General features: G+C 39.4%; 1 protein-coding gene across 2 annotated transcripts in view; it reads right to left on the bottom strand.

Annotated features, from left to right (window-relative positions):
- Bx42 (Puff-specific protein Bx42) overlaps positions 1-20,631 on the bottom strand; it is a 224,628-nt gene that overhangs the window by 118,946 nt on the left and 85,051 nt on the right. For both annotated transcript variants that reach the window (XM_067138220.2, XM_067138221.2), the window contains 5 exons: positions 19,052-19,234; positions 18,819-18,943; positions 11,723-11,792; positions 11,569-11,634; positions 11,371-11,487 (listed from right to left, as the gene is read on the bottom strand). In XM_067138220.2, coding sequence (XP_066994321.1) covers positions 11,371-11,487; positions 11,569-11,634; positions 11,723-11,792; positions 18,819-18,943; positions 19,052-19,234 — 561 coding nt within the window. The remainder of the gene's footprint in view (positions 1-11,370; positions 11,488-11,568; positions 11,635-11,722; positions 11,793-18,818; positions 18,944-19,051; positions 19,235-20,631) is intronic.

Here is a 20,631-nt window from a genome sequence, read left to right as displayed (position 1 = left end):
AACAATAGATTTCACCGAGCTCGATAGCTGCAGTCGCTTAAGTGCGGCCAGTATCCAGTAATCGGGAGATAGTGGGTTCGAACCCCACTGTCGGCATCCCTGAAGATGGTTTTCCGTGGTTTCCCATTTTCACACCAGGTAAATGCTGGGGCTGTACCATAATTAAGGCCACGGCCGCTTCCTTCCCACTCCTAGGTATTTCCTATCCCATTGTCGCCATAAGGCATATCTGTGTCGGCGCGACGTAAAACCACTAGCAAAAAAGAAAAACAATAGATTTCTATGCATGTCAGTTGTTTGCAGCCCGACAAGGCAAAAGTGAAAGTATAGCCCAATGGGCCCACGGAATTGACCGTATGGGCACGGAACTAAGAAACATGGCCACAAAGGGGGAAACGCCTGTAGCTAGGGGCACGGAACTAAGAAACATGGCCACACAGGGGGAAACGCCAGGCGAGATTTATTAGAAAACTAATAAAAGCTAGTTTTGTCCAGGGCCTTAAGAATGAAAGAATCCAAAATTTAATTAAAAGTAGAAACACTCAAACTCTAGAACAAGCTATGGATATTGCTCTAGAGGAGGAAACTGTTTTTATCTACACTCAAGCAAAACAGCAGTTGACGACCCAGGTGCGAAGACCCGCAGAGGTAAGAACAAGGCCGGAACCTCACTATCAAAGGACATCCAATCCCGCCCGTAAACCGAAGAGAGAGGCAACCATTAGAGTCATATGTTACAATTGTAACAGAGAGGGACATCTTGCCCGTGACTGTAAAGCTCAAACAACAGTGAAACGGGAACCAAGACGAGATACCTGTAGCTACTGTGAAAAGATAGGGCATCTCGAAAAAGAATGTAGGAATAAAAGAGAGAGGGGGCAAAGTGAAAGACACAAAATAAAGATTTGTAAGATTATAAGATGTTATAATTGCAACAAGATGGGACATACCCAACAGTACTGTACGGAAGTCCAAAGACAGTGCAGAGATGGGCGTACTTTACGTGTGGACGAAAGGGTCACTTGCAAAGAAACTGTTGGTTCAATCCTCAGGACACAAGTGATCCAAGAAATCACGGAAAAGAGAAAATTAGAACCCGTGATAAAGAACAGGGTAGAGCAGAGGTCTCTAGAAGAGACAGAAATTGGACTAAACTGAAAGCTCAAACTTTAAACGAGAAAGGGGCCGCCAATGCGGATTGAAAGGTGGGTCCCAAGAAGTAAATGACCCACGGAGTACGGGAGCGCCGAAAAATCAGTCTACTAAAGAAAAACTGGACAGGAGGACAGATACACGGGAAGAACATGATCACACCGGCTCTATTCTAGTGCGAGCCAGAGAGCGCAAGGAACCCCTCAAGTTCCTTATTGACACGGGAGTTGATGTCAGGCTAATTAATGAGAGGAGTGTGTCCAAAAAGGAAGTCCATTATCGAAATCCGATAATAGAGTTATCCGGTGTGACAGGAAGTACATCCCGTACAAAGGGATCTTTGAAGTTGCATATAGGGATATCCACTCCTGAATTTCATGTGGCAGGAGATGAATTTCGTTTGTCAGTAGATGGACTCGAGGGAAGAGATCGTCTACAAGACGGTGTAATTAATTATCGTGAAGGGTACGTGGAAATCTTTTAACAAAAGTTCCCTATAGGACTATATATAAGAGAGATTAGTTGCATAGCATTTAAGAGCACGAATCATCCACGGGAGAATAAAAGTGTAATCTATCTTGAGGTGCCGGGTCAGAAGGAACCCCTTCGATTTCTGATAGATACAGGAAGCGAAGTGTCTTTCGTGAAAAGAAAGTTTGTGCCACGAGAGACACTAATTGTGAACGAGCTTACCTTAAAATTAAGAGAGCTAGGCACAGAAAAGATCGAAACTAGGGGGGAAGTAAGACTCCTAGTACGGAAATCAAACCCTGACTTTTACATAGTGGATGAAAACTTTAATTCACATTATGATGGCATTATTGGAAGGAATGCCTTGAGATATAGCATAATTAATTTCAAGGAAAGTTATGCTATAATAGCTGGAAAACAATACCCCTTAGGTGAACGGACTGTTCAAGTCCAGGTGATACATCTCGAACCCCGAACGGAGACGATAATAGAAGTGAGAACAGATAAGTGAACGGCAGATGGTGTGATCGAAAAAAGAGAGATTCTGCCAGGGATATATGTAGCAAGTTGCTTGACGAAAGCACGTAATCACAAGGAAGTAGCAAGTGTGCTAAATACAAGAGATACAGAAGTTGAATTTGAAACGCCAGTGCTCTGCATCCATGAAATTGAACCCATGACACCTCCGAAGCAATATGAGTGAAAGAAAGTCAACCATGTAACCCAAGAAAAACATGAGAACACGAAGTCCCGACAACAAAGGGTGATAGACCAATTAAGGGTTGATCATTTGGCACCCAAAGACCAAGAAGACTTATATGCTATCTGTGCAGCATATGACGACATTTTTCACTTGGAAGGGGATAAATGATCTTACACTGATATGTTACAACACGAAATCCGGGTCAGGCAAAATCAACCTCCCATTAATGTGAGACCTTTCAGATTACCTGAGGCTCAAAAGAAGGAGATCCAAAGATAGATTGATAAGATGCTAGAGGACGAAACAATCGTGCTTAGTACCAGCCCGTGGTCCGCACCATTACTCATTGTCCCAAAGAAAATGGATGCTTCAGAGAAGCAAAAGTACCGCATTTGTATTGATTTTTGAAAGCTCAATGAGGTGACAATAGGGACAGTATTTCCAATACCTCTCATATCAAAGCTCTTAGATGCTTTAGGAAAATCACAGTACTTTTCTACTATGGACCTAGCGTTGGAGTATCATCAGGTGTTAATAAGGCCAGAGGACCATGAGAAGACGGCATTCTCAGCCTTAGGGCGGCATTACAAGTACTTGTGCATGCCCATGGAGCTTAAAGACGATCCTAGTACTTTTATGAGGTTGATGACGACAGCGATGTCAGGCCTAAACGGTGTAAAATATTTTATATATATGGATGACTTTTTAATTTATGGGAATTCAATCGAGGACCATAATCAGAAATTACGGGAAGTGTTCCAGAGGCTCAGGGAACACCGCCTAAAATTACAGCCAAATAAGTGTGAATTCCTGTGAACAGAAGTGGCATTTCTAGGCCACGTAATTACCAAGAACAGGGTGCAGCCGGATGAACGAAAGGTTGAGGCAGTGAGAAATTTTCCGAGGCCTACAAACCCCAAACAATTAAAGGGACTTTTAGGCTTGAGCGGGTACTATCAGAGATTCATACCTGAGTACAGTAAGATCGCAAAACCTGTGTATGAACTCCTGAAGAACAATGTCCCTTATGTATGGACAGACAAACAGGAGACGGCTTTCAACATCTTGAAACAAAAGTTAACCGAAATGCCCATATTACAATATCCAGACTTCGAAAAGCCATTCACCCTCTACAGAAGCTCTCAGAGCCGTTTTATCACAGGGTGAGCTAGGGAAAGGTTTACCAGTGGCATATACGAGTAGAACTCTAAATAAGGCAGAGAAAAACTACTCAGTTACGGAGAAAGGATTACTTGCAATCGCATGGGGAGTGAAGTACTTTAGACCGTACCTATTCACGTGGCATTTCATACTAATGACGGATCATAAGCCACTGAAATGGGTATTCAATGTCCAAGACCCATCATCCAGGTTAATAAAGTTCAGGCTAAAGTTGGCTGAATATGATTTCACGATAGTGTACAAGATGGGTAAAACAAATAAGAATGCCGATGGATTAAGCAGAATTCCCGTTGTGCCTGAAAAAGCAGTACAAGTAGTGAATTCAGAGGGAATCACATCCCAAGCAACGGCTGAGACAGAAACTGAAAGAGTAAAAATTGAGCGGAATGGTCTTGTGGACGCGGAAACAGAGAGGTCAGGAAGGGAGGTACGAACCAAAAACTCTAATTCTGAGGACGCAAAAGTAGAGGAGAATGAAACCGACGAAGAAGGATCACCTGCTAATGAGCGTAAATATATGATTGAGGAGGAAAAGTTAGCAATACTACGTGTGATGCCCATACGTTCCTTGTAGGTGGACATCAAGGGATCACAAGAACATTAGCGCGAATAAAAGATGATGTTCAGTGGCCAAACATGAAGGAGGATGTGAAAGCCTTTATACGCTCCTGTCCTTTATGTCAGAGAAATAAAATTACAGGTCCGGAAATTAGAGCACCCTTAGTAATAACATATACTCCAAATACTGTTTTCGAAAAAATTTCATTGGACGTCGTAGGCACCCTACCATTTACCAAAAGACAGCATAAGTACATACATACTAGCCAGGACCAATTGTCCAAGTATTTAGTTGCAGTACCAATGGTAAATCAGGAAGCTGATACTGTGGCGAAGGCATTGGTAATAAATGTTATTAGTGTATTTGGAATACCGAGCTGAATTCTGACCGACATGGAGAGTAATTTCATGAGTAAGCTGCCTCTGTGGATCAGTGGTAGAGTGTCGGCCTCTGGATCCCAAGATAGCGGGTTCAAACCCGACAGAGGTGGTCGGATTTTTGAAGGGTGGAAGAAAGTCTATTCGACACTCCATGTAATATGATGTCGACATGTAAAAGACCCCTGGTGACACATTTGGTGTTTACCTGACAAAATTAATTAAATCTCAGCCATATCTCACTTAATTAACAAAAGGTATTTTTTTTCTAGTTGCTTTACGTCACACCGACACGGATAGGTCTTATGGCGACGATGGGACAGGAAATGGATAGGAGTGGGAAAGAAGCGGCCGTGGCCTTAATTAAGGTACAGCCCCAGCATTTGCCTGGTGTGAAAATGGGAAACCACGGAAAACCATTTTCAGGGCTGCCGACAGTGGGGTTCGAACCTACTGTCTCCCTAATACTGGATACTGGCCGCACTTAAGCGACTGCAACTATCGAGCTCGGTACAAAAGGTATACATATATTGTTCAACCTATTCAATACATACAATAAATGTATAACTTTTGTAAATTACGTGAGATCGCAATTTTCAATAAGGACCAAAAATGAGAGTAATGACTTGTTATCTCAGCCATAGACGCCCAAGAGAGTTTCGGTTTACTCGGTCTGCCATGTAGTGGGCCTACAGTAAACCGTAACGTTGAAATTGACGAACAGACAGCCAGATGGCGTCAAATTGAAATGTCTGCACACGGTACCCGAGGCCATACGATTATTATTATTATTATTATTATTATTATTATTATTATTATTATTTCATGAGTAAAACTTTTAAAAGGCTGTGCAAAATTTTACGAATTCAAAAGGTACACACAAGTGCATTTCGGCCACAAAGTAATGGTACTATAGAGAGAAAGCACAGAGTGCTCACCGAGTATTTGCGTCACTATATTTGCAAGGATCAGAACGATTGGGATGAATATTTACCTACAGCCACGTTCGTGTACAATACCTTAAAACACAGTTATACAGGATTTACGCCCTATGAGCTAATCTTCTGAAGAAAGGCGAATATTCTGGGAGTCCTCCAAAGGAAACCTGAAACATCCTATAATGAGTATCAAAATGTAGTGGAAGACTTAACTCGCCGACTACAAGAAAACCATGGGATTGCTCGAAAAACACTAATACAGAATAAAGAGAATGAAAAACAGAAATATGACAAACGAGAGCACGACCTAATCTTACAGGTAGAAGATAAAGTATTGTTAAGGGATGAAACCCTGAGACGGGGTAGGTCCCGCAAGCTAGAACCTCCGTTCAGAGACCCCTATGAGAGAGAACGAATTGATGGCGTAAACTGACTCCTAAAAACTAACAGAAAAGGAAAATTAATCAAGGTGCATAGGAACAGATTAAAATTGTATATCTAAGCGAGAGAAAAGATTGGCTTCATTTCGGCCGCGATGGTCTTGCGCTCTTCACCATCCCAACAGCTTTTTAGAACTATCGATAGTTGCTGGTGTGGTTAGTAGAAATACCGTGCCAAACTGCGTGCAAAATTTTTGAAGAGAAATTAGAAATTTAACCTGGGGAAATTGAAGCCAAGGAATTTTGGTACGGGAATATTAGTGCGTATATATCCTTAGTACCCATCATGAAAAGACTGAGATAACGAGGCCACAGTCTAGATGTCAACCTCGCAAGAGGACTACAATGCTGGAAAAGCTGAATCCTACACTTAATCAATAACTGCCCCTGTATTTGAAGGCAACGTGTAATTAATAGCAAACCCCTACATACATAGTGATTGCAATAAAAATAAAATAATAATCGTATGGCCTCAGCTACCGTGTGCAGACATTTCAATTTGACGCCATCTGGCTGCCTGCTTGTCAATTTCAACGTTCCGTTTTACTCGAGGCCCACTAGATAGCAGACCAAGCAAACCGAAACTCTCTTGGGCGTCTATGGCTGAGATTTAATTAATTTTGTCCGGTAAACACCAAATGTGCCACCAGAGACCTTTTACATGCCGACATCGTACGACATGGAATGTCGAATGGACTTTTTTCCGCCCTTCAAACATCCGACTACCTCTGCCGGGTTTGAACCTGCTATCTTGGGATCCGGAGGCCGACACTCTACCACTGAACCACAGAGGCAGCAGTGATTGCAAAGTACAGTGTAGATGTAATGAAAAACCTGAATCAGTAGAATAAGATAGACTAACACAAAAATACTACACTTACAAAAGTATAGCGACATTTTGTTTTCTTTACAGGTCATACGACAAATGATACGGTGAATCCCAGAACGAAATAGTCTATACTCTAGCTTTAGTATGCATGTTAAATTGTATGGGAGAGGCGTTAGATTTTGGAGATTATGCCTTACGAGAAAACACCAGGTTTTTATTTTAAGAATCAAGGGGAAATGCAATTATATTCTATAGAATGGAAATTAATCACTTATGTAAATTTAAGCAAATTAAATGATGCGTACATTGTCATACAAAAAAATATGCAGAAGACCCAAACATTGTGCTATCAATTACAACAAGAGTTAAATCACACTTGCCGACACGCAATACAGCTAGAAGCAAGCTGATTGCAAAAGGTTCAAGAATTAAGAGAGACTATAAAGCAATTTACTAAAGAAAAGGGTCAACGCGAAAAGAGAGGAATTTTCAATTTTATAGGAACTATATCTAAAACACTATTTGGCACATTAGATGAAAACGACTCCGAATACTATCAAAATAAAATTTCAGAGTTAGAGAAAGAGCAGAAGTCAATGCTCTATCACGAAAGAACATTTAACCGTTGTTAATTCAACTGTACAATCGGTCAATAGTACTTTATATGAGGTAACAGCTAATGAGTTACGCTTGAGTAAAAACTTAGAACAAATAAAAGAATTTCTCAAAAATGAAACGGGTCAGTTAAAACAAGTATTTACACAAATGGATATTAGAAACTGAGGTCAATAGGCAACTGTTCGAAATTGAGGATCTGATATCACAGTTGTATGATCAATATAAGGTAATAACATCAGAGATAATGTATGCACAATTAGGAATTATACATGTGCAAATTTTAAGCCCCACAGAAATTGTAAGAGCCTATAGAAAATCTAGGGATCAATTTCTACACAGTATGACCTTACTATTTGAGCTGGGAATGGCTCAAGAACATTTAATCTATAAGATTGTAAATGTAAATGCATTTATCAATAAGAATATGCTCTATATATATATATATATATAAAATGATGATGCCTCTTAGTGACAAAAAGACTTATAAATTGTATGAAATACTTCCTTTCCCGACACCAGTGCAAAATAACATAGGAGAATTTGTACACATTAGAACTGAGAAAGATTGTATTATAATTGACACAGAAAAGCAATTGTATGCATACTTAACAGATACGCAAATAAGAAAATGTAAAGAAATTAATGAGGATTGTAGGATATGCAAATCAGACTTTCCACTCAAGATAATACAGGAAGACAAAAATTGTATAGTTACTCTACTAAAAGGGATAAATACTGTGCCTAAAAACTGTGCAAAAGATGTCACAAACATTAAACAATTAACATGGTTGTTCATCAAAGAAAATAAATATGTATATCTAGCACCAGAACCATAAAAATAACTGTAGTGTGTAAGGACACCACTGAGGTGACTTTAAATAATTCAGGGATAATTACATTTTATGAATATTGTACAGTGTATGGACCAAACAGTAAAATATGGTCCACAGAAAAGATAAATACCACTAATAGGAAGGATTTAATATCAGAGGTCTTGTTAGAGTATGATTGTTGTATACACTTGAACAGTGATTTAAAATTAAAGAGATGTAATAAATTTAAATGAAGCCCCCTAGCACAGTTTGTTAACAACACATGTTGAGGATTTCAAACATGCAGGCAAGAAAGTAGAGGAAGTTGAAAACTTAATTATTGATAAAGAAAAGGGTCAACATTACCTTCACATGACTGCTTGCGTCACCGGTAACTTGTCTCCTTCTGGTACCGAGAATGTGTTCTTCCGCGTCTTTCTATTTTTCATTGGTTATTTCTGCTTTTTCCCTTGCCATTATTATATTATTAATTGTATGAAAATTATGAATATTCTTTCTGGACTTCTCTTTTTTCATTATTTTGTATTTTTTGTATGCCACATCACTAGGATTCCAATTTTAACTGATGATGCTTGTTGTTTAAAGGGGCCTAACATTGAGGTCATCAGCCCTCCAATTTTAACGTCTATAAAATAATCGTATGGACTACTGTAGCCATATTCGCCATATTAATATGCTGTAAATGTTGTAATCCATGTCTTACCAGCATATGTAAAAAGAAATATTGGGATTCAGCTACTGGGTGTTGTATGAAAATCTGCTTCAAGCAAAAGATAATTAATGCAAGTCGAGTAAATGCGAAGTCATCAGACGATGACACAGTAGTGCATTTTGAGAGACCTAGAGTAATTGGCACTAGGCCTAGTATTCATAACCTAGAATCAGAGTCAGGTATTTCAGAGATAGAGAAAAAGTACAAACATCCCGTAGCCAGAGGATTAAAGACAAGGCCAGAGTATAAAAAGGTGGAAGAGAAGGGACTGACAGAAGTGATTGCAATGTGGGTCACGATACACTTCTTTACCTGCACGGGGAGGTGTCGTGAGTGCCAATTCGTAACACGTCCTTCCGTGGGAAATTATGGGGTGAGCGCATCGAACAGAGAAGATACAGCAACAACAGTGGAAGTGAGTGATTAAGTGTAATAGAATGTCAGTGCTGTGAATAAGTGCAGAATTACAATTATAATTAAAAGCATTTCTTAAAGCTAGTCTCAACTTGGAATATTTCAGTGAGCTGAGAGTGAGGCAAACTTGTGCAATCAGAATATTTGTCAGAGAAACAAGTAAACAGACTAGAAGGTCATAGTTGGAAGCTTTTAGTGGGTGGACCAGGAAAAGCAAGCCTGTTAGTCAAGTAGCAAGGTGCCCTGTAAAAAATAAGAAGGAATCTCTGGAAGGTTACCAGTCACATGTACATCCATGAGACGGGTGGGACCACACTTGAAGTAACCAACACAGCAAGTTTGTTCCACGCAGCGCAAGGTTCATTGGGGTTCCGATTGAAATGAGACTACTTCTGTTTAACACAGCAAGCTTTTCATTCCACCATAGAACATGTCCAACTTTGTCAACTTTTAATCTTATGCTGGTCTCATCGGACAACTCTTCCCTCTACGCTAAAGTGGAACGCACATCTAGAACTTTCTAGAATCATATACTCAGTTATAAATTTTAATTGTGCAACACAGGAGCAACTGTCAACCAAAGACTATCTCATCAAGAGTTTTTATGTGACTTCACAAAGATTTTACTTGTCAATGTGAACACTTCTGTTACTTTTTTCATAATTCGCATATACGGTTTTTCACTTTTGTCTGTCATTCCACCACCATCCCATCCATCTATATCCTCTCTCATTTTTCCACATTATTTTACTTTATTTTATCACTATGTCTTTTACTGTTGTAATTTGGCTAGGCTGATGATGGTCCACAGTGGACCGAAACTAGTACCTATTAATATCATTGTAATGTTTTTGTAAAACATCAAATGATTTTTTAGTATTGAGAAGGTGGAATATTAAAATTTTTGCATTTACTTTAAGCACACCAATAGGAAGCTAACAGATCAGTGATGTGAGGGAACATAGTAGTAGGGGATGACTTGTTCCAGAAACTCAGAGAAGGGATAAAGGGGAGTGACAAGGGTGACTCTTGGTCATTCTGTGGTCATTCTTGGTTATCATTTTGGTGGTGATTCTGGTCAGGCAGTTATTCTGTTAACTTGGAAAGGAGCATTCTCTCAGGAAGGAACAGTCACTAGGTTACTTGGCAGAGAACAGACTCTGTAGAATAAAGTCAGTGAAAATAGCAGCATATGGAGTTAGTCAGATCAGGCAGTAGTTGAGCCTGCCATCAGTTAGTGAAGACAGCAGTATAAGAGGTTATTCAAATTAGGCAGCAGTTGAGTCTGCTAGACAGTAGAATTGGTTAGCTGTGTCCCACAGGGTTAAGTACAGAGACAGTAAGTAGAGAACTCACTGAGTGTTCGAAAGAGACTGTAGCTTCAGTTCGCATTCACCTTCGAGTTCTGTGTTCGAGTCCTGAAGCCATCAGGGAAGATTCAGAGGAACACCACAACGAGGATACAAGAAAGAAGCAAGAAGAGAGAAGATTCAAAACTAGTTAAGAGACTTTAAAGACTGAAGGGAATTAAGAAGTGTTGTATAGTGAATTGTAAAAGTGTGTGTATTTTCCAAAGAGGTCAGAGACTGATAAACTAATTATTTAAAAGTAATACCGAGAGGAGAATAATAATTACAGGTGTGTTGTAATATTATACTAAGTGTATATTTGATAATCTATTTAAATAAATTAAGAGTAAGAATTTAATGGTGTCAGAAAGTGTTTTATATCAAGGTCAATCTGCTATTCAAACCCAAGTCCACAGCCTGCCCTAACTGCGCAAGCTGTGAACTGTGTGGCTGTGTTGGTGTACAGCAAGTGTAACTGTGGAACTATATTAGAGTACAAGTGACAGTAGTGGAACAGTAAGTAATGTGTACTGTGAAACCAGTGTGCTTGTGTTAACTTGTAAGCATTTGAGTGAACAATTGGTGTGGGTGAGTTAGTGTGAGTTGAGAGAACGCAACTGTGAATTAGTATGTCTGTTAGTGTATAAGTACTAGTAACTTATAAATCCTAGTCGTAAAATAAAAGGCCACCAGTTATGTGTTTATTTCCTACCCAGTGTCAAGTTACACGACATTCATAACAACTTTTGAAGTTTTATAAGTATATAACCGGTACACTATAAGAAACACTTGCCTTTCTATCTGCTATGTACAATGCTTCAGCAAGCTTGGCAAAGTTTTCATTGATGTGCACTTGTTGAAGTCCTCGGCCATCTGCAGCAAGTCGTTTATCCAATGGAATAGTGTAGCCCTGCAGAAGAGCATTAACATAAAAGATAAAAAAAGACCAAAAATCCAAAATAATGGTAACCTTACAATGCAAAACACTTACCTTAGCATTTTTCCAATTCGATATACAAGGTGGAATTTTCCATTCTTTTTGTTCTTTAACTGTTACCTAAAAACAAATGATTAAGAACACTTATGTATTCATAATGTTAGACAGAATTGGTATTCCAAATTCACAGTAGTGGAAAATGACAAACCTTTCTAGTAGGTGAATGCATAACAGGAGCTGGCGGTGAAGGTGGCCCACGAGGAATTTTCTTGTTAATCCTGAAGGAAAAAAAGCACTAAACTCAACTTTGCAAAGGAAAACTAGCAAAGTTGTTTACACATAGATACTAATGTCTTAAAAATACAGTTTCTTCAAAAAAAGGTAGAAAATAATACAGAAATAACAGAGGAACTATGATATATTTTTGCTTCTTGTTTAACGTCGCAATGACATACAGGTTTTTGGCAACGGAGGGATGAGAAAGAGCTGGAATTGGGAAGATAGTGGTCAAGGCATAATTAAGGTACAGCCCCAGCATTTGCCTAGTACCGCTTCCCATTGTATGCTAGCATTGTCAGGCCTCGGTCTGTGTGGGGTGAGCACGATACAAGTAAATTGTGAAAAATGTATTAAGTAAGACTACAAGTTCTCGTTATTGCTTGTGGAAACAGCACAAAAAGAAGAAAGTATAGTAGAAGTCTGTTATAGCGAGAATTCATAACAGCGAAATATTTACTCGCTATAACGGATTGTCGTTATATCCGATTTTGTGTATAAGTCGGGAAAACCCCCATACACATTAAATTCAGTAAGAAATGGCAATCAGTTTGTTCAAAATTTGAATTTTCGCTGATAATATCCACACTGCGGCTTACTTGTTTGTTGTTTTTCGAAATCCGATACTATGTGAAAGTGTGGGTTTAATTTCATTCTGAAAATATAGATAGTACCGTATTTCTCCGAATCCAAGACGACTCCCACTTGTTCCTTCAAACATTTATCAGGCTTAAAAAGTGCTTTGTAAAATCATATGAATGTCTGTCTTATACAGTACGCATTTTTAGACTGTTGACGCCGAACATTGGATTTAGTTATGCCGTAATTTTTTTGGGCTGTAGAATTATGCTTTATTTCAGCGGGTTTAATAACCATTAACTTAAAATTGGCATCATAATATCGAAGGGAACTCGTTGAAAATTTGCCGGCAATACACATTCCACGCGTCTCTACAATATAACGATCCATCAGGAAAATATTCTTGCTTACTATAAAACTGTTATTTTCACTCAGCGTCAGATATAACCGGCTGCCGCTACACGGACGTCTTACTTGCCAGATTCGGACAACTTCAGCGGCTAGCGAGGTATAGGTGTTAATCGATGACTCTGAAAGTCAACGATCGAGTTTATTGCGCCGCGATATGACAATTCCGCCCTTGCATTTTTGTACACATACCTAACAGTGTTATCTTTGACTTCTTTAAAGCGTCCTTGCTGCGGGCCATTGAATGCATTTTTTTGTGCAGTACGCATTTTTAAGCTATTTTGTCTTCACGGTAACGCCGAATACTGGCTTTAGTTAGGCCTATGCCGTATTTTCTTGCGGCTGCACAATTATTATACATTTCCGAGTGTTTAATAGTCATTAACTTAAAATTGGCATCATAACATCGACGAGAACCCGTTGAAAATTTGCCGGCAATACCTGTTCCAGGTATCTTTACAATACGACGATCCATCACGAAAATATTCCTGCTATCTATAAAACTCTGTTACTTACATGCCCGTCTCGCTTGCTGGGTTTAGCCAACTTCAGCAGCTAGCGATGTATAGGCCGAATCGTAGACATTGAAGGTCAACAAACAAGTTTATTGCGCCACGGTATGGCCATTCCACCCTTGCATTTTTTGTGCACATATCTCACAATTTCATCATCGACTTCTTTAAAGCGTCCTTGTTGCGGACCACTGAATGCACTTTTTGTGGAGTATGCCATTTTAAGCTATCGTTGTCTTCACGCTGACACCGAATATTAGTTAGGCCTATGCCGTTCTTGCGGTTGCAAAATTATTCTACTTTTCCAAATGTAACCATTAACTTAAAATTGGCATTATAATATTGACGAGAACTCGTTGAAAATGTGCCGGCAATACCTGTCCCACGTATCTTTACAATACGAGCGATAGCGAAAATATTTCTGCTGTCTGCAAAACTTACATTTGCTAAGCGTCAGGTACAGCAGACGCGTTATAACTCTGCTACTGAGCAGCCGTGGCCTTTCTAAGAATTTGAAGTCTCGCATGTTTTCATGCCATACTGTAGCTTTGAAAAACGTTTTCTTAGAGGCTAATAGAACGCTTCACTATTTCTCTGAGATCCAGTGATGTTACACAGAGACACTGTACAACCGGTTACTGCGGCTAGCGATGTATAATAAAGAGGCGGTCGTTTGTTGTCAATGAGTTTTGTGTGTGTGCAGGCGTGCGCGAGGGTGAAAATAAGCAGTGTGGTTACTGTGGTAGTAGCCAATGGTGTTCAATAGTGTTAGGCCGCGAATGCATGACAACCCTTGATTTTTCATGAGTGACTGAGAAAAAACGTCGCCTTGGATTCGGAGAAATACAGTATCACTCCAGAGGCTTCCGTGGAAAACATTTCAGTTTCCTTCTTCAAACGGCGTCACCTAAACTAACCTTATATGTATCATGAAAACATATTTCAAACGCATGTAGAGAAATGATAACCACATCGCTAAAATGTACATGGGAATAGCCTTTCTGAAATTTTACTAGACGTGAGGAAATATAAACTATCCTCTGAAACCAGTGATGTACTCTGCCATATCTTGAGGTGTATCATATTCTTACTTAATTTCGGTACCGTATATAACAATAAAATTACGAGATTGTTTACTTCAGCCTTTACTTTTAAAGAGTTAACAACTCCTATCGGCCACGTTATTTATGCATTCATTACAAAAACGTGTTATCCTCTTTCATTTCGAATTCTGTTTACAGAGTAGCAGTCCACGGGTATTACTAATCTACTTTAATATCGCCTCAGAATATCGACGAGAGAGCTCGCAAATGCACTAAGCGAGAAAACTATATTGTACCGAACATGATCGATCGCATTTTGTGGCAAACGTTTCAGTTTTCTTATTCAAACAGCGTCACCTATCCTAACTTAACTGTACTATATGTACGATGAAAACATATTTCAAGCGCCAGTAGAGAAACGATAACCTTCTCGCTATAAATTAATATGATAAAGCCTCTCCGCAATTTAACAGACGCGAGAAAACAAACTAACCTCTGAAATCAATGATGCACTCTGCCACATCTTGAGGTGTATCACATTCTTACTTAATTGCAGTATTTAGCATTAAAATTAAGCGATCGTTTATTCAGCCTTTATTTTTAATGAGTTAATAACTGTTATTGGACACGTTATTTATGCATTTATTACGAAAACATGTTTTCCTCTTTCATTTCAAATTTTCTTTACGGAACAGTAGCCGACGCATATTACTAACCGACATAGCGAGGAAACAATACCGAATGTGATAGATTGTGTGCAACATAATCGCTGGGGTGTATAAATATTGGTAACAGAAAAAATCACAGAGACTTACAGTAATTGAAAATCTTCCACCTTTTTGATACTTTTTTATTTGCTCTTTTGCAAATTAATTAATTTTTGTCTGTCCCTTCAAAATTCCTATATTAAACTGCATATTATTCTTCGGTTACAGGGAGAGCTCTATCACTGACGCATCCATCATTAATTAATTTAAATTAATTTTCAAAAAATCAAATAAAAAGTATCAAAAAGGTGGAAGATTTTCAATTACTGCAAGTCTCTGTGATTAGAATTTGTATGGAAAATGAAGCCGATTACTTGCAAATGGAAAAAATTGCGGGTGCTTAATCGCTCGTAAGAACAGATGCATCAGTGATAGAGCTCTCCCTGTAACCGAAAAATAATACACAGTTTAATATAGGAATTTTGAAGGGACAGACAAAAATCGTCGTTACAACGGAGTTCTCATTATATGCCGTACTCGCTATAGTGGACTTCTACTGTATTTCTATTTTATAACTGATTTCAAACAGAATGAAAACTATCGAATGCTTTCATTCGATAGTCACACTTCACAATCGGTAGTCTACCAACAGTTTAAAACATTTGATATTCCCATCAATAGTCCTACCTTACACTGTGCCCTCCCCTTTTCAATACCCGTCAAGTACAATTTGTAATGTGCTATGGCTATGGTGAAAGTTTTTAGCAGAGTGTTAGAAAAAAATTTTTATTTGCAAAACAACAATTACAACTTTTCAAAATACTCTCCATTAGCACGTATACATTTTTCCATTCTCTGAACCCACTTAGAAAACGTTTCAGTCCAAGCTTCTTTCGGGATGTCACTTCGTGCACTCTCGTACGCTGCAATGGACTCTTCATCTGACGAAAACTGCTGCCCACATATTTTTCCTTGGTCTTAGGGAACAGAAAGAAGTCACATGGGGCCAGGTCAGCCCTGTGTGCAGATGCATTGTGGTGATGCAGCAGAAGGTGCCCACTCTTGGACTTTGGGTGCTGTGACCTCCAAGTGGCGAGGACTTTGGGAAGACTGTCATTCACATACTATTCAGCCTTGACTGTACGACGTACGTCGAAGGTCACAGAGGCAAGATGCCTATTTTCGTAAAAAAAGTTGCCACCATCTTCTTTCTGGAGCTCCGACTTCGTCGAACTTTTGTGGGTGGTTCCTCTCCTGGCAAGCACCACACAGAAGACTGTCTTTTCTTTTCAGGGTCATAATGGTAGACCCATGTTTCATCACCTGTGACGACATTGTAGGTGTCTTCAGACTGCCCTCCATTGAATTTTTCTAGCATGAAATGACACCAGTCCACTCTCTCCTCCTTTTGGATTTCTGTCGAGGAATGTGGCACCCAACGGGCACATCTCTTGGTAAGGCCTAAATAATCGTGAACGATGGCCTGCGCTGCTCCTGATCCAATATTTAAGGTCCGTTCAATGTCACAAAATGTGAGATGTGGATCTGCTTTGATCATTTCCCTCACAGCATCAATGTTTTCTTGAGTCACAGCTGTTGCTGGGCGACCGGGACGAGGTTCATCTTCAATTGACTGCCGACCCCTTGAAAACCTGCGAAACCAATTTCCAACTGTGGCTCTAGAAGGGGCAGCCTCACCAAAAACGCGCAGCAAAGAAGAATGGCATTCTTCGGCACTTTCTTTTTATAATCATAAAATCATTGCTCGAAAGTCGCGGCATGACAGACCCATCTTGCACCGTGTCTGGTTCAGCACTGCCTGTGCTTTTTTCCCTCGCTGTGGAGGAACTACCGCTAGGAGGGCTTGCACGCCCATGTTCCAAGGTGGAAAAATATCGCTCTTTCAAATGAAAATAATCCCATTGTCCTCAGAATTACGGTTTACGCGCTGCTAAAAACTTTCGGCATAACCTACGTATCTATTCCTCATTATCTCCCCTTAACCCATTAACTCCTAACACATCCAGATGCATCCTCTTTGCTGACTCAGTCAGTTCTACTTTCTTTCTCCAATAAGCCCCATTAATATTGATGACTCTCCCAGGATTCCCTCATCTGTCAAATGGGAGTGAGACTCCAATACTTCCATATGTCTGAGGCTTGCTTAAAATGTTCTGAGCGTGCTCAGTGAAAATTCTGTGAAGCAGGATTCTACCCTTACTTGCAAATAGCGGGACCACGGTGGATTGTATAGTCCTAGCTGCCTGAGCATAAGGAGCGCCATGACTGAGTATGTCCAAGATTCCCACTCCTACTCCATAGCAACTGGAACTATCAGTACCACTTACTAGGCCACTCAACCATTGCCCATGGTTCATGAACTAGGACGTGACTACAATAACCCACACCATGAACCACATGATACCAAGAAGTCACTCGAAACTACAAAAACCAATCTGGCAGTGATTCCTAATGGACTGAGCTCTGTACTTCAACCCTTGGAATTGAAACAGGAAGAATATATTTCTGGTGCCCATAAGCTATTTCAAACAAGTGTGTTCAACATGTCAGGTGCAAGCTTATGCCCTTGATTGTGCAGAAGGTGATGTGACAATTCACTCAATGTCATTGTGGGCATTTGAAAGATCATTAGTGGCATATTCTGTGTCCAAAGAAAAAATATTAATATTAATAATATAGGAACTGCCCCATAGAATTCTGCTGTTGTAGCTAAACAGCAGTACCACTGGGAATGTCTAAACTGGAAGTCAAGTTACCTATATGGCACCACTTCAGTAGGTCTACTGTTGTAGCTAAACAGCAGTACCACTGGGAATGTCTAAATTGGAAGGCAAGTCACCTATATGGCACCATTTCAGTAGGTCTACAACTAGATAGCTAAGGTCGTAGACTACTACTACTACAGAACTCCCGAAAATATTTTTCTTTTTGCTTACAAAATTGTACAAAACTATTTTAATCCGCCTAGTCAATACTATATATTTTACGTCCAATTAAGACTAAACTTCACACATAAATAGACATGTTTCGACCCAGCATTGGGTCATCCCCAGTAAGACATGTAAATTGAATTAAAAACATAGGAAACACAAAATGAAAAGTTTTTTAAAAAGCATGATGAAAGTTAAAAACTGTTGAAATGTTGTTCATTAAAACAGTCTTGAGCTGGAAGTCTTTCTGTTTGCTGGACTGTGTAGTCAGAGAGCACGGGTGATACAAGAGGACCACGTAACACTAAAATCAGACGGTTCAACTTCAATAATGCTTATGTATATTAGCCCAGGTCGGAACACAACAACTAAGCCAACAGTATACAGATACCTGATGAACCACGCCAAAGGACAACAAAACATTGAAACATAAAGACCTCCAGCTCAAGACTGTTTTAACGATAAACATTTCAGTTTTTAACTTTCATCATGCTTTTTAAAAAACTTTTAACCAACATTTCATTTAGTGTGTTTCCTATGTTTTAATTCAATTTACCTGTCTTACTGGGATGAGCCAATGCCAGGTAGAAACATGTCTATTTATGTGTGAAGTTTAGTCTTAATTGGATGCAAAATATATAGTACTGACTAGGAGGATTAAAATAGTTTTGTACAATTTTGTAAGAAGTTCAACCGTCAATACGGATTTAACATGAACTTCATAGTCTGTAATTCCAAAAATATTCTGTTTCAGAGGTAAACCTCAATGAAAAAATGTTTCTGCTTGGCATTAAAATTAAATTATAGATCATAAACTAAAACACTAACTTAAATTTTGGAGGTTCAATGGGATCCCGCTGAGCTTCCACCATGCGGATCACACGCTGTTTGGCTCCAGAATTAAATGCTGCACCTTGCTGAGAAGGAGTGTAACGAATATACTGCGCAGGACCCTATAAAACAATATTCATCAATCAAAGGAAGCAAAGACTCACATTAACAATTTTTTTTTGTCAAATTATCTATGAGTAGTCTTTTTAAAAAAAAGTGAAACTACTCACAGTTTTTTCGGCACATCTAACAGGCATTGCAGCAGCTATTTTTGTGTGAGTAAGCCTTTCCAGAGCCAACCGGGTTTTTTCAGTTGTTTCACGAACTTCGTCGTCATTGGGCCGCTCCAGACTTGGATCATCTTCAGCAACAACTTCTGCTGGCAACAGGTCTGTTAGCTTGGAGTATATAATCTGGAAGGTAGAAAATAGCATTCAGGATTTTAATTCGAGAAACTCCTTTAGCAAAACACTACTTTTATTATCATCCATGAAAAGTTTTACAGTATTTCCTTGCAAACTATGAAGATTTGTCACACATATATCTGTTTAAATTATGAAGATGCAAGCAGAATGGACTATATCTGTGGTACTAAGGCAGAATCAGTATTGTCAAAGATTTTCAGGAGGTCCTTTTAAAAGTTGGCGAATTCACTGAAATTCATATTATACTTCAATGACCTCTAAATTAAAGTGGCATATATTTGTGAATGTAGTAAAAAGAAGGAACAAGTTTTATTTTTATTTATTCAGCAAGTGCAGGAAACAAATCACTCAGCTGCCTCAACATTTATACTGAATATAACAGAATTTTTATTTTGGGAACAGCGTATTCTACGGGTACCAGAATTATACCGAGCTTTGTGACCATATGTTTCGTTGCAGAATCTACCACTGGCATTAAAATAATAAATCTGACTTTTTTGACATACTGGGTTCTGCCTTAGTATAACAGATACAATGATTCAATCAATGTTAACACTGTATCAATAACATTAACACATGTCCAACCCATGTCCAACATACTCTGGCTGTATAAAACACTTGCAAGTCCAATGGCCAAGTATAAGTCGAGGACATGTTACCTGTGTTATAAATTTGTGTGTTTGACCAGACTTTGATTTGAATTAGGCCCACAACAGATATGTTCATTGGTCTTCTCTCTTTGATGCAGTAGATTTGTGTCGCTATCTGTCAACCATCATAGGTTATGATTTTCATTTCCGTGTTGATGTACGAGGGCTATTTTTTTTCAAGGTCCGATTGGTCATGAAATAAAACAGCAGTACAAATTTGACACTTTTCTATTACTAACACTTACTGATACATCACAGCTATTTTTCAACATAGTCGCCTCGCAGATTGAGACATTTGTCGTAGCGTGGTACCAACTTGTCAATGCCCTCTTGATAGAACGTCGCCGCCTGCGCCTGTAACCATCTTTGTACGCCGGTCTGCAGCGCCTCGTCAGTGTCAAAACTCTGTCCTCCTAGCCAGCGTTTCATGTGAGCTAAGAGGTGAAAATCTGATGGAGCCAGGTCCGGACTGTATGCTGGGTGATCGAAAACGTCCCACTGGAAACGCTGCAGGAGGTTCGTGGTGGCAGCTGCAGTGTGCGGCCGAGCATTGTCATGGAGGAGGACAATGCCTGATGACAACATCCCTCTCCGCTTATTCTGAATTGCCCATCGTAGACGTTGAATAGTCACACAGTATGCGGCTGCAGTGATGGTGGAACCAAGTTCCATGAATTCCACCAACAGAACTCCTTTCCGGTCTCAGAACACAGTAGCCATACACTTTCTGTTGGA

The sequence above is a fragment of the Anabrus simplex genome, chromosome 1 (genome assembly GCF_040414725.1).
Source record: "Anabrus simplex isolate iqAnaSimp1 chromosome 1, ASM4041472v1, whole genome shotgun sequence".
NCBI lineage: Eukaryota > Metazoa > Arthropoda > Insecta > Orthoptera > Tettigoniidae > Anabrus > Anabrus simplex.
Note: the sequence above shows the minus strand (reverse complement) of the source record. Positions and strands in the feature narration are given on the sequence as shown.